Here is a 13,915-nt window from a genome sequence, read left to right on the forward strand (position 1 = left end):
ATGGATGCGGTCATGGATGCGGTCATTAATGCACTGAGCTACTCCATCAAAGGGAGCTTAGCTAAGCTATAGCCTCAGCGCATGCCAGAGGCATATGACACTGCCAAGGCTACCACCTATTGTTTGGAAATGAGGACACAAAGCATTCAGCTCCAAGAACTGTAGGTTTTCTGAGAGTAACGAAAGAAAACCAAGGTTTTCTGTGTATTTGCCGAGAGCATACTCGGCGGTTCGTTGGTGGTACGGCGGGGCCGTACTGGTGAGAACGAAGGGCAAGTCGCGGAGAGCGCGACGGAAAGAGTAATTTCGCGAGTTTATATAGTCAGTACTGACAGGTTTCCACTGCGTCGTCTGCCCATTACACCGCCCCGAGGCAGATAGCGCAGTCGGTAACCATGTTCCCTTTTCTCGGCTTAGAGGTTGCCCTAGTGGCAATGTTTGCGGGCTTCGTTATGATGCCAGCTAAGCGTAGAGTCGGTGACCAAGTGGTAGAGCTGCAGAAGGTGCACGCAGACCTGCATGCTCAGTTGACCGCAATTGAGCAAGCCGACAACTACCAGAAGGCCGCCTCCCTGCTGGCCTCTGACCCTCTGGCTCGCTTAAACAAGAAGTTGTTTTCTACCGCTATGGGCCACGCCTGGGATACCTACGTCTCCTTGAAGAATCAAATGGCGAGCGTCAGCATGCACATCGCTCAACTGGAGATGACCATGGAGCAGCCAGCTATGAAAGTTCTCGTTTCCGACAAGTCTGGTCGCGTCATGGAGCACCCATTTAAGGACCTGGACTACGTCAACAATGGCTGGGTCAACAAGTCGGGCAAGGAGCACAAGGCGCTCAAGCGGGAGAACCGGGAGCTGAACCAAGTTTACCATGCCTTTCAGAAGGTCAACCGCAACCTGGAGGACGAACGTGAGGCGTGCCGCGATGAGGCCCCGCCGGAGCAGATTGAGGAGTTGGAGAAGGCAACTAACGACACCATCACCGAGGGTGAGAACTTGCTCACAGACCTGAACACGCGGCTGCGTAAGGCTATGTTGGTGGGTTGGGAAACCGTTGAGTCGTTGGACCTCCCTGACTGCTGCAAGTCCGAGGAGGAGCGTAGCAAGCTGTTGTCCATGCACAAGCGTGTTGTTGCTGAGAAGGAGTGTGAGTGCAGGGGTAACAAGCCCTTGGCGCAGAAGCAGAAGCAGTTCGGTGCGGGTTTCCGTCAGCGCCAGTTTGTGGCGCCCTCGCCCGGCTTTGGCCAGGTGCAGGTCGGGTTCGGGTCCGTGCAGGGCGCTATGCTACCGCACCAGGCGCTGCCCTTCGCACCGGGGCTGCAGTTTGGGGGCATGGCCCCGATGAGTCAGGGCGGCAGCAAGCCGCCGCGGGCCCCAAAGCCGACAGATCAGTGCCATAGGTGCAAGCAGTTTGGGCACTTTGTGAACATGTGCTTGAACCCACCCGCGCCACGGTGAGGGCGGTGGGCCGGCAGTGCGGTTTGTGCACGTCGGGGGGCGTGAGTGAGAGTGATAACGGCCCCATCGGGGGGTAGGACCTGACTGGCATGTAGACACGACTTGAGTGTGAACGCCCCGGAGTGGTGTAGCCCATCGGCGGGCTGGTTGCAGGCCCACGCGCCGCTGCTATGTGCTATGACGTCCCAGAGAGACGTAGACCCCCTCAAGGAGGGAGTGTCAGACTTTGCCCGGCTCACTGCCGGTTGCCCTTGTGTAACATGCGTTCAGATTGGGCCGGGTCCCACGAGGGGGGTGACGTCGTTCAAGGCGCCGGGATGCCTGCCGCGTCTGGCAACATCAACTTGAACGCCAACTGGTGGCTGTCAGTCTGCTCCAGCTCGTGGACCAAGCAGTGGGTGCAGCAGGGGTTTCCGTTGTGGTGGAAACAGGCAGGCGTCACACCGCCGCCGAGGGTCATGCGAAATCACCAAGGGGTGCTGGAGCAGCGGGCCTTTGTGACCGAATCCGTCACAGCACTTCTGGCAGCAGGAGCTGTGCGGCAGGTTAGCGTGCGCCCGCGGGTCGTTAACCCCTTAAATGTGATACCGAAGCCTCGTCAGCCCGGCAAATTCCGCTTGCTCCTTGACCTGCGGTATGTCAACCAGTACATGTACTGCCCAAAGGTGTACTGCCCAAAGTTCAAATTCGAGAAGCTGACCGACTTGGAGCAAATTATCCAGCCGAACGACTTGCTTATTAGTGCAGACCTCACAAACTCTTAATGGCAGCTCCGGATGCGCGAGGACGCCTGCGATTACCTAGGCTTTGAATGGGAGGGTCGCTTTTACGTGTTTACAGTGTTGCCCTTCGGGCTCGTGTCTGCCCCGTGGGCATTCTCTAAACTTATGCGCGAGTTTTCAGCCTACCTGAGGGGCAAAGGCTATCGGCTCATTAACTATCTGGACGACTTCCTGTTCTTGTTGGGGTCGGATCGCACCATGGCCGCAAGCCGGCGGGACGAGATCGTGCGTGAGTTCGAGCGGGCGGGTGTCGCCATGAATAAAGAGAAGAGCATGCTGACTCCCACGACAGAGGTGCGCTGTCTGGGTTATTTGGTTGACAGCACTAAAGGGGTGTTCGTAGTCCCACCAGACCGTTGGGAATCGTTCCAGGGAGCAGTCACAGAGGCCTTAGCACGGCCTAGCATTCCAGCCAGGACCCTGGCACACGTCGTGGGACACGCAGTGAGCATGTACGTTGTAGTCGGGTGCTTGGGGCGTCTCTTCACGCGGGCGTCGACAGCCCTGCTGCCCGACCGTTGGGGGTGGTCGAGTGAGGTCACGGTTACCCCGGAGGTACAGGAGGAATTACACTTTTGGCAGTCGCTAGACCGGGAGCGGCTGACTAGCCCTATCTGACGACCCCCGGAGGTCAACGTGCTGGAGGTAAACACTGACGCTAGCGCTACAGGCTGGGCGGGTGTTGTGTCAGGCCCAGGGCTACGCTCAGTGCAACCGCTCGCGCGGGGGTACTTGTCTTGGGACTTGCGTCGTACTTCGTCGGGGAACCACGAGCTGGCGGCTATCTTCTTTTCTCTCGAGTCCCTGAAGGAAGAGCTGAGAGGGTGGCGAGTGCACTTGCTGACGGACAGCCAGAATGCGGAGCGTATCGTTGATCACGGAAGTCGGAAGGCACACTTGCAGGAGTGGGCCTTGAAGATTTTCTGGTGGTGCAAGGAGCACCAGGTGCAGTTGAGTGTGTCCTGGATCCCTCGTGGGTTGAATGAGGTTGCCGACTACTTCAGCAAGTTGAAGGATGGGGACGACTGGAAGCTGAACCCAGTCTGGTTTGAGGTTCTTGACCGCAAGTGGGGCCCACACACGGTGGATCGCTTCACGTCGGCGGGGAATGCCCAGCTAAAGCGGTTCAACTCCTTGTTTCGGTGTCCGGGTGCCGAGGCAGTGAATTGCTTCTCGCAGGCGTGGGGAAAAGAAAACAACTGGTGTAACCCACCTTTCGCTTTGGTGGGCAGGGTGCTGGAGTTTATGAAGAGCCAGTCCTGCCAGTGTGGAAGTTGGCGGTGTGGTGGCCGTTGCTGTGCCCCCGCGAGGGTGAGTTGGCGCAGTTTGTCACTGGCTGCCTCGAGTTGCCTCATAAGCAGCAGGATCTATTCTTGCCAGGGGAAACCGCTGCGAATGAGTATGGTGTTGGGGCCCCCAGGTGGCGTGTGTGGGCGGTGCGGGTTTCCTTCCAGAACCGGTGGAGGTGGCGCGCCCCGCTGGCATCCCCTCGGGAGTAACCAGCACTGACAGGGAACCGGTGTGTGCTCTCGCATGCCTTTGTGCTGGGCCGTTCAGACGCCTTTGCCGCGTCCTTCTGGGAGCGAGCAGGGAGGATGGTCACGCCAAGCCATCACGGGCTACTGGCGGAGAGTCAAGCGTTTGCCGCGTCATCACGGGCGGCCTCCATGAAGAAGGTGTATGCGAATCCGTGGGAAGGTTTTAAGTCGTGGTGCCGTGCGGGCGGCTACTGCTACCTACCGGCAAGCCCGGTCGTGGTGGGGATGTACTTAACGACGGTGGCTAAAACGGCGTCAAGTTATGCGGCCGTTAAGCTGGCGAGTGCTGCGATTTTCATGCAGCATGACTTGGCGTGCGAGGGGGCAAACCCGACGAAGCACCCCTTTTGCAAGGCTGTGCGCGCGGCAGCGAAACGCTCGCTCGGGATGGCTGTGCTGAATTGTAAGGAGCCCCTAACCCTCGAGGTGATCGTGGCCGTCGTCCGGCTGTTGGCCTTCGCCGGTGCCCCAGTGTGGAGTGTCATGATGGCCGTGTACACGGCCTTGTGTTTCGCGGGCTTCTTCCAGTATGATGATGTGGCAGGGCTCTTGGTGCGAGATGTGCAGTTCCACGCTACGCACACCGCTGTCTTTATTGCTAAGTGAAAGAATGATCAGTTCCGGGAAGGCAATGTGGTGTGCATTGCTTGGGGTGAGGGCGTGGCCTGCCCAGTGGGCCATTTGGAGAGGTACCTTAAGCTGTCGGGCCTCACGGCTGGTCAGCCGCTCTTTCAGGGTTTCAATGGGCAAGCCGCCCGGGCCGGTAAGGCCACGGCCCTGGAGGGGCGTGCGATCGGCTATGTGCAGGCGCGGTATCATGTTCTTAAGGCCGTGGCGAAGGTGATGGGTATCACGCACGGTGAAGTGCAGGCCTTGTTTGGCCTGCACAGCTTGCGCTCGGGTGGCGCGACGGCGGCGGCCGAGCAGGGTGTCGATGAGCGGTTGTTCCAAGCCCACGGGGGCTGGCGGTCGCGTGAGGCCATGCTGGTATCAGTGTTCGACACCCCGTACGGGGCCCGTAAGTTTTTGGCCTTTTTTCGGTATCCCCGTACGGGTCCGTAGGACTTTGCGGTGGCTCCCGTAAAGATTTTGAGGCGCGAAGCGCCCCGTACGGGGCCGCCCCCGAACAGGCCGAAGGCCGGTTACGGTGACTCCCGTAAGGAATTTAAGGATTTATAAGATGCCTTACGGGGCCCTGTAGGGGAGAGGACGGACCATATAAAGGATAAGGCCCCACACTTGGCAGGCATAATTCATATTGCAATATGTAACTACACTTTTCATAATACTTTTATAGCTTCTGGTCTGTAACATCCAGCGATGGCAGACAATAAGAGGCCTTACGGGGCCCTGTAGGGGAGAGGACGGACCATATAAAGGATAAAGCCACACACTTGGCAGGCATAATTCATATTGCAATATTTAACTACACTTTTCATAATACTTTTATAGCTTCCAGTCTATAGCCACTCCTCGCCGATCTCATTTTCGGTCCGGACGCAGGTGGAAAGCCTGCAAGCCAAACTGTTCCCACAAAGAAAGTAGATGATAAGCCTTGCAAAGAAGGTAGGGTAGGGACTCGAAGCTGATTGACAAGAACCGCAGGCGTGAAAGTTGACCGAAAGATTTGTGTTATAGGCAACCCCAATGATGATCCTGAGGAGCTTGGCTCTACGGAGCCTTGCACTCAGGAGGCTGAGCAGCACTTCTGCTCTGCTAAGAATTCACACCGCCTGTTCGAGGTTAAGCCTGATGAGTTGCCGAACGTTTTAAAGGAGTTCAATGTCATGAAGGCACGTCTTGCTTACTACATTTCGCTTGGCAGGGTGACTTGGGAGGCAGCGTGGGTGAGTTTGCGTCCCCAAGCCCATCTCCTTCCGCGTATGATGCGTTTGGCTCAAGTCGCTACAATCCTGCCAACACAGACGGCATGTGTTGAGCGCGGATTTAGCCGGCATCGTATTATTAAGAATCGCCTGACGAACCGGCTAAAGCTGGAAACGGTTGATTCGCTACTTCGTGTGGGCATGTTGGGACCTGCTGCTGATACCGGGGCGAAGCCACTGATTGATCAGGCTGCTGGGATCTACTCGCGTAAGGGTTATACAGGCATTATTCACAAGTTGTTTTTTGACGTTAGCAAAATTAATTTGAATCCATACGGAGAGGATGATAACGAGGAGGTTGCGACTGACCCAGAGATTGAAGTACTGGTACAAGCAACATACCCCGCTAGTGACGATGAGGCTTTTAGTGACAGTGACTACGAGACCGACGTAGAACGAGATACCGATGAGTCGTCCGTGGATGAGGATTTTGTTGATGAGGAGGAGGACGCGAAAGAGGAGCAGAAGGAATGGGCGGCCGCGGCGGCCAAGGCGCTTGGCTTTCGCTGAGTGTGCCGTGCCCCCGTGTGTAATGGTTCACGGGAAAATAACATAAATAACGATTTACAGGGCAAAAAAAACGCAAAGTGTCACTTTCCACAGCGTTTTAGCCAAGGACAGTGTCCCCGTAAAGGTTTTGCAGGGTTACGGGGCCCCCCGTAAGGTTTTCGGCCAGTACAGGAGCCTGGTACGGGGGCCCCTCCGTAAGGAAAATTTGGGAGGTACGGGGGATCCCGCAAGTTTCAGGAAAGTCAGTGTCGAACCCTGGCTGGTATACCTGGCCGATAGCGTGGGCACGAAGCTCAAGGTCTCAAAGGCCCTGGGGTACTGACAGGGTGCTGCACCGGGCCTGAGCCTTTCGGCAGCGTGTAACGCACGGAGCAAGGCTATGCCACCCCTTTTCCTCTCAGGTCCCTTCGCACCCCAACCGGCGATTATTGAAGTTTCGGTAACCAGGCTCGCCTCCTCCCACGGAAGCAAGCACACTCTTCTGCTCGCAGGTACCCAAGCTCGACTCACGTCTATAAGCGGTAAGGCAACTACTCATGAAAACTGTAGGTTTTCTGAGAGTAACGAAAGAAAACCAATGTTTTCTGTGTATTTGCCGAGAGCGTACTCGGCGGTTCGTTGGTGGTACGGCGGGGCCGTACTGGTGAGAACGCGACGGAAAGAGTAATTTCGCGAGTTTATATAGTCAGTACTGACAGGTTTCCACTGCGTCGTCTGCCCATTACACCGCCCCGCGGCAGATAGCGCAGTCGGTAACCAGGCTCGCCTCCTCCCACGGAAGCAAGCACACTCTTCTGCTCGCAGGTACCCAAGCTCGACTCACGTCTATAAGCGGTAAGGCAACTACTCATGAAAAATAATGTAAAAATGAAGTCCAACTTACTGAAGCTGGCAGCTGGTGGTGGGACAGCAGTTGCCGCAGCTGCACATCATGAAGAAAGAGGGAAAAAGAGGGTGCGGTGTGCTATTTGTAATGGAACACACAGCTTACTAACGATTCAGAAGACCATAACAATGCATGGTATGCAGTGTAGCAAAGAAGCGCGGGGCATTCTCGTCCAAAACCAACTGTTTAGTATCGGAAGGGTATGCACTATCAAAGCCACCAGACTCTTCGCAAACAAAATAATGATCATTGGAACACATTGATGGCGAAAAAACTAATGCAGGTCGGGATATCAGGAAGAGCACGCGCATCCGGATTCCCGATATGTGGCGGCTGCAGGTAGAGAGGCAGGGCGGCTTGCATGCAGTGGCAATCTTCATGCAGCATTCTGAAAAACCAAGCCAGCTTCACGCGCAAGTTTGCAAAGGCAAACTGCAAAACCTAAGTTTGGAAGCGCCTTGGCATGCTAGCGAGAAAGGGCGTGTGTCCTGCCTACTCTCAACCACAATTCCTATGCACCGCAGCACAATGGAGGCACAATGCTCGCGGGGCTTGACAAGACACTCTTAACGCCCCATGCGCCCCAAGACACTTTTCTCCCTAACGGCCCCTTGTGCAATTCCTTACAAGTTCGAACAGGATACGAGCCAAATATTTCTCAAGTACGTGATTGCATACAACGGACCTTGGATTGCAGCTTTTAGCGCCAACTGCTGCCGAACAGTGAGGCCTGCTGCTTGTTCCGCGTTCAGCAGGCGGAAAGCGCCGCCAACCTCGGCATCCACGTCAAAGCCTAACTTTGTTAAGGCAGCAACAATTGGCGAAATGGAGTTGGCGTCCTCGCCCCCCACAAAAAGCAGGGCTTGCCGAATGGTGACCATGTCTAAGGTCCGGGCTTCAGTGACTTGTTTGTTAGCGTCTTTCAAATTTTCGCGTCTAAGTAGACCTGTACCCTATGTGGTGATGTTGAAATATGTTTCAATTGTGTAGGAGGCCAAAGCGTGCTCACAGTGCTCGGGCCGAAACCTGTACTGCGGCTGCGAAACAGTTTCAGATTTTTAGCTTTCCTGCGAGACCTCGCGAAGCCTCCGGTAACTGTCGAAAACCTCGAAATGCTGCATAGACAATATGTTATGTCTATGAATGGCAAAAGCCATAAATGGGCCTTATACGCCTCAGACAGCTTTCAGGTCACCCGACTGTCACCTATCCGAAGGTCGCACAGGCCTAGAATTGTATCCTTTGTGACCTATATGTCTTTTGCTTGCATGGTTTGGAACTTGTATTCGTGGGAGGGGGCTATAAAGGTATAGGAAAGTGTCACGGCTTCTTGCAGGCGTGGTCTGGCAGTCCGTGCGTGACAAGGTGCGAGAGGTGGCGCTGCTGCATGGTATCATGGTTGATTTTGCGAATTGCATCACATACAGCTTCACTGTTAAGCAGAAGCCACGATAAGGTTTACCTAGGTGGTTTTACCCAGCTTCCGTGCAATGCACTTTTGGGGGCCAGTACTTGTTGCAACTGGTTCACAGGAAACACTTTCCTAGTTTCTTTCTAGCATTTTCCCCGCCCTGGAATAGCTCGCTTGGCACACTTTCGTGTGGCTTCCAGAGATGCATATAAAATGGATGCACCTTCCGGTTTCCGAAGCTCCTCCACACTGATAATCAGGTTTCATCGGCTTCACCATCGAATCCGTTTCGATGTCAGCTGCAGCGCCAGCTGGCGCCTCTGTCGTTTCTGGCAGGTCATCTTACATGCTCCTTTCGAAGCATGTCAGCCCCGGATGTCTGATGGTTGCGGTCTTGGGGGCGGTGGCAGCGGCGGCAGTGGAACAATGAACTAAGCAGCGACGGGGGCGATGTGTCCTCAAGGCGGTCAAGGGTGGTGGATACAAATGAGTGCTGTGCGGGCAAATACGGATCGTGGGTGTGGCAGGCCCTATACATTCACATTTTCTTTTAAATCAACCTTTGCTTTCGTTTGCCTTTATTTTCCGTTTTCATTTTTCTGTACGGATATCCTCAAGGATACAAACACACGCATAGACATGCGGCCCCTATTCTCCCATATTGCACCCGTACCCGGCTCTCCCTCCGCCGATTTGGTTGCTTTCTACGCCCCATGGTTCCCCCTCTTGGCGCCATTCGGACGCCTGGCTTCAGGTCGCAGCCATACTGCTGGACGGCCATAGCCTGGAGTTATACCGTTGGCCAGCTGGCGATGTGAACGAGCTCTTGGAGCGAGTTCGCAACACCATCAACATAATGGCAGAGGGCTGGAGCCATGCATGATGCGAGGGTGCACTGCCCGGACGAGATGGAGGCGAGCTTCAAGTATTCGGGAGTGCTGTTGTGCTGCATCACCGCGACCGAGTGAACGGGGGGAAAGGAGGGAGGAAGAGAGGAAGGGAAAAGGGGGAAATGCTTAGGGGTGGAGTTTGGTGAGAGGTGAGAGCTGGGGAGTGCTGTGAGCGGTGTATGGCGCTGCGTACCCCTAGATGCTTGAGCTAGATATGTTTTGTGTCCTTGTGCTGGACCCTCCTGCTGTTGAAGTCATATATGAGAGGCCTCCGGCCGAAACCCCCTCAGCAGGACATGTAAAATAGAACTATTGGACACATATACATGTGCCCACTGTACATTTAAGGGTCGTACGTGAGTACAGGGTTTGGGGAGGTGTGACCGCTTGTGCTGATGAGAGGTGTACTGTTGAGGTGGTGGTGGTGGTGGTTCTGTGCTGATGGGATGGTTTTTGCCTTCGATGTGTTGGACAGTGACCGACACTCCATACACCAGAGAATGTTGACAGCATAATTAGGGCCGGGGGGGAATTCTGGCGCTTTGATGTGTTTACCAGGTTATGAGCTCCAATAGTGCTGGGCGCTGCACCGTAAGATCATTGGTTCACTTCCCACTGGCTGTTGCCCAGAATTCGGGAAGCCTGGATGAGGCAAAATTCATCCAGACCTCATCCAGGCATTATTGCTCAGTCCTGCCGTGCTGTATTACAGTAGCTAAGTCTCCAGCCGATAGTTTGGTTGGTAGTACACATCCCACTTGTGAAACCCCCTCCCAACACCAACCCATGCGAAAGTTGTACTAGTCTCACAAGCCGCTTAGCGAGAGGCAGAAGTGGAAGCCATCATTGAGCCATCTTAGGTGGCGACAGGATACTAAGCCGACGAGTTCCACTTATGGTGAGGCCATCGTGTGAACATAGATGGTGTCACTTTCTGTGTATTTTTAGAGACTCGAGCCCATGGACGTTTTTCCATCTCCACTCCCCTTTTCCATCCATCACACCTTCACTCGCACATTCGCACGTCCACCGTGATGGCGCCAACACAAGCACCAAAAGAAGCGAGCAGTGTTTGAGATTTCCCGTTATCGTGACTATGCTGCTCTGTTCACTGAGGGATCTCAGGTCATGCACGCACTAAATGGGGTGATCACGGACCTATCGAATGGGACCTGTGACAGCACGGAGTCGGTGGAGCACATTAGTACCCTCCTGCGGAAGGTGCTTAGGGTTTTCGAGTATTTGCGGGTCGCAGGCCAGAGGGTATGCAAGTGGGGGATGGTGCATTATGGTTGAATGAGGAATGCCAAAGCACAAAACACATGCTTGCTTGCAGGGTGCGGCTTGGCCCTGGCAGGGTCAAGAATAAGTCAGGTCCTTTGTGGGAAGCGTTCTGCAAGGCACATAACGCAATGAATCATGCCAAACGTTGTGCCCGAGCAGTATGTGATGCAGAGAGAATGCGTGAGTTTGTGGTTAGGTGCAGGCACGATAGGTTACCAAACGGAAATGCTCATGGGCTCGAGGCCGTACCATCGGAATGTTACCGTTATGCACGCCTCCCACGGGTGGATGAGCAGGGCAGGCAGGGAACGGAGGTGTTACCGAAACGGTGGTATTCCCAATTTTGAGAAGGGTGACCAGGAAATTGGTGGCAGGAAATTATCGGGGCATTGCAGTTGGAGGAGCACTTGTGAAGTGCTATGTGTCAGTGATTCTTAACCGTCTGGTACATGCTGGGGAAACACTGGACCTACAGCACCCATGCCAAGCGGGTTTCAGGCGGGGTTTTGGCACTGCTCATCACCTCTTTGTCAAGCAACACCTGGTCGGGCGGCATCAGATCGCGGGGCAGCCGCCATTGATAATAGTACAGATTGACTTTCGGAAGGCCTTTGATAGGGTGCCTCACGAGCATATGTGGCTTCGGTTGCAAGAGAGGGGGATTAGCGTCCCCATGCTAGATGTTGTGAGAAAAGCGTACGAGAAGGTGTCCATGGTGATAAAGGTGAATGAGAAAGTGGGAGGAGAGTTTTGAGTCTAAGCAAGGAGTGAAGCAAGGGTGTCCTTTATCTACGGAGCTGTTTGGACTCTTCATTGAGACACTAGCTGATCTGATTGATACTCATGCCTTGTAGAAGCTGGAGTATGCAAGCATGACACACCCCTTGTGGACAGCAAGCGCGTCTCCATACTGTTGTATGTATGTCGTTACAGGGTGGTTAAGCTTCACCAGCCGCCCCCTTTCCCGAGGCAGTTCCCTGCTCTCCCCTGCTAGAGGGGCACCCTAATCCGTTCACCCCATCCGGCTTCAGAATATATTCGTTGGGTTCAGCAACTCACCACCAACATCCAACCAAATCTAGCGGATCAATGGCGGATCAGTTTAGTTCCTGGTCAGCTCGCAAGGTTGATATTATCACGTCCAACACCGTCCACATGATGGGGGGCCACCTCCCATTTCAACACCTCTCAAACACCCGAGAAGTCGTCAAGCGGGTTTGAATCCGAGTCGGCCGGAAGCAGAAGTCATAACCTCTGCCAGCCGCCTGCCTATGCTGCCTGTGCTGTGTTGTATCCACTTCCACTGTTTAGGTGGTAGTGAAAACAACAAGTGGTATTGAGACCACTTGTTGTTTTCACTACCACCTGAACAGTGGAAGTGGATACAACATGCTGTATGCAGACGATGCAGACGATGTTAGTCTGCTAGCGATGTCACTAGAGCGAATGTCTGAGTTACTACATCTTGTGGACTTGTTTTGCAAAGCCTTTGGGATACAACCAAATGTCTCAAAGTGTGAAAGGCTTGTTTTTGCATGTGATGGCACCCAGCAGTCGGAACTTAGCGAGAGATGTCAACAGTTACGGCTATCAGGCCAGGTAGTACCTGCCGAAGATAGCGCTCACTATCTGGGATTGGTATACGGGCCAGAACGGCCTTTTAGTGTGTGCCGTCAGCAGTTATGTGATACAGGTCAGTCCGCTATGTTTTCCTTAAGCGCAAAGCTGCACAAAATGAAGCTGTTTGCCCCCGATGTGTGAATGCGGTGCTTTGCAGCCCAAGTCCGAGCAATCCTGTTGTATGGCTGCCAGGCATGGGGCCCTTTTGCACTGGCAGAGGTCGTGGACAGGGTGGGAAGGCGGCGGGATAAAACCAACCTTGCGAAGGGCATGTTCGAAGCCTGTTTGAAGGATAGCTGCAGATTTTATTCATGAGGCAGGTAGTGGGGACGGCACGGCCATCCCACAGGCTGTTGTATGCGGAGCTGGCTGAACTCCCCTTACAGTATTACATGGTGAAACAGATCCTCCGTTTCTGGAACCGCCTCCAAAAGCAAGTGGGGTCCATTGCTCATGCAGTTTTAAGGCAGGAGATAACTGATGCTCTGGAATGGGAGGTTGGGGAACCTCAATGTTAAAACTTTCCTTCTTGGAGTGCAATGGGGCGGAATACCGCAAGAAGTCATGGGGGTAAATGAGCGTGTTGACTGGTTATTGAGTAGACCTCTACCCGAAGGAGTGGTGATAATGGCACTAAGGGACCGTTTGATGAGCCGCTGGGACCATGCGTGTCTGACTGTCTTGCCAGAGGAGAACCCATGAGATGGGAAGCAACAGGGCATCCAGCACGGCTTCCAGTTTTGCTGGCGGCACCCGGGTAGGGTCTGACAGGGCCACCGTACATTGCCGCGTGTAAAACCGCAGTACTTAATTCATAACCGCAGCCGATGTGAGCAGCCATGGTGTGTCACCATGCTGGCCAAAGTCGAGTACTGCACTGTGTTCACGCATCCAGTGGCTGCCAAGAATGAGATCCATGCCTATGACTAGCTTAGGCATGACCTGAGCTACGATTTTGCAGCAGAACCCTTGGAATCGGATCGACAGGTGTACCTGACCTTGCAGGCAGACGCTGTTTCCATCGTCTCAGCACGCAAGTTGCTACATGGCTGGCGTGGGGCTGTGAAATGTAGTATCCTGGGTATCACGAGATTTGGCATCCGCCGATCGGTTCTTTTCTGCTTAAGACGTGTTACAACAATTTGGTATCGAGACTTAGTTTCCCAGTCCTGATCCGGGTTCGATTGTCCGCTTGGCCTGCTGCCGCTGGTTCCCGGTGGATGCTGACATCTCACAGCTGTCTTCACCTGCAGGTGCCCTGAGATAGGCAAACGGTCGAGGACGCCCTCAATGCTGGAGGGGGGATAATTGTAGTATCCTGGGTATAACGGAATCTGGCATCCGCCAATGGTTCTTTTCTGCAAAAGACGTGATACAACATAAAACCAGTTTTTGCATGAGTGTGGCAGAGATGAGGACATGTGAAGCGCCTGAGTCAACTAAGGCGATGGCTTTGGTGCTAGCGAAGTTACATGGTAATAGCAGCACGGAGCTGTCAGCAAGAGGTTCTAGTGCAGAACACTTATCACGAAGACTGCTTTCTTTGCTTGCAGGTACTTCCTTTTGTAACGAAGACTTCTCACGAAAACGGTGGTGGTTCTTTATTTCCGGGGAAGTTTGCCGTTTATTAGGAAGAGGACAAATGTCT

At 54.1% G+C, this 13,915-nt stretch overlaps 1 protein-coding gene across 1 annotated transcript; it reads left to right on the forward strand.

The window, feature by feature from the left end:
- Window positions 1–322: 322 nt before the first annotated feature.
- VOLCADRAFT_103752 (uncharacterized protein) lies at window positions 323–6,176 on the forward strand (the record flags this gene model as incomplete). Its single annotated transcript, XM_002947923.1, has 5 exons — window positions 323–1,040; window positions 1,257–1,456; window positions 1,840–2,005; window positions 5,472–5,627; window positions 5,706–6,176. Exons 1-5 carry the CDS (start codon window positions 396–398, stop codon window positions 6,174–6,176), a joined length of 1,638 nt encoding a protein of 545 aa, XP_002947969.1. The 5' UTR covers window positions 323–395.
- Window positions 6,177–13,915: the final 7,739 nt, after the last annotated feature.

This window comes from Volvox carteri (assembly GCF_000143455.1).
Source record: "Volvox carteri f. nagariensis unplaced genomic scaffold VOLCAscaffold_8, whole genome shotgun sequence".
Taxonomy (NCBI): Eukaryota; Viridiplantae; Chlorophyta; class Chlorophyceae; order Chlamydomonadales; family Volvocaceae; genus Volvox; species Volvox carteri.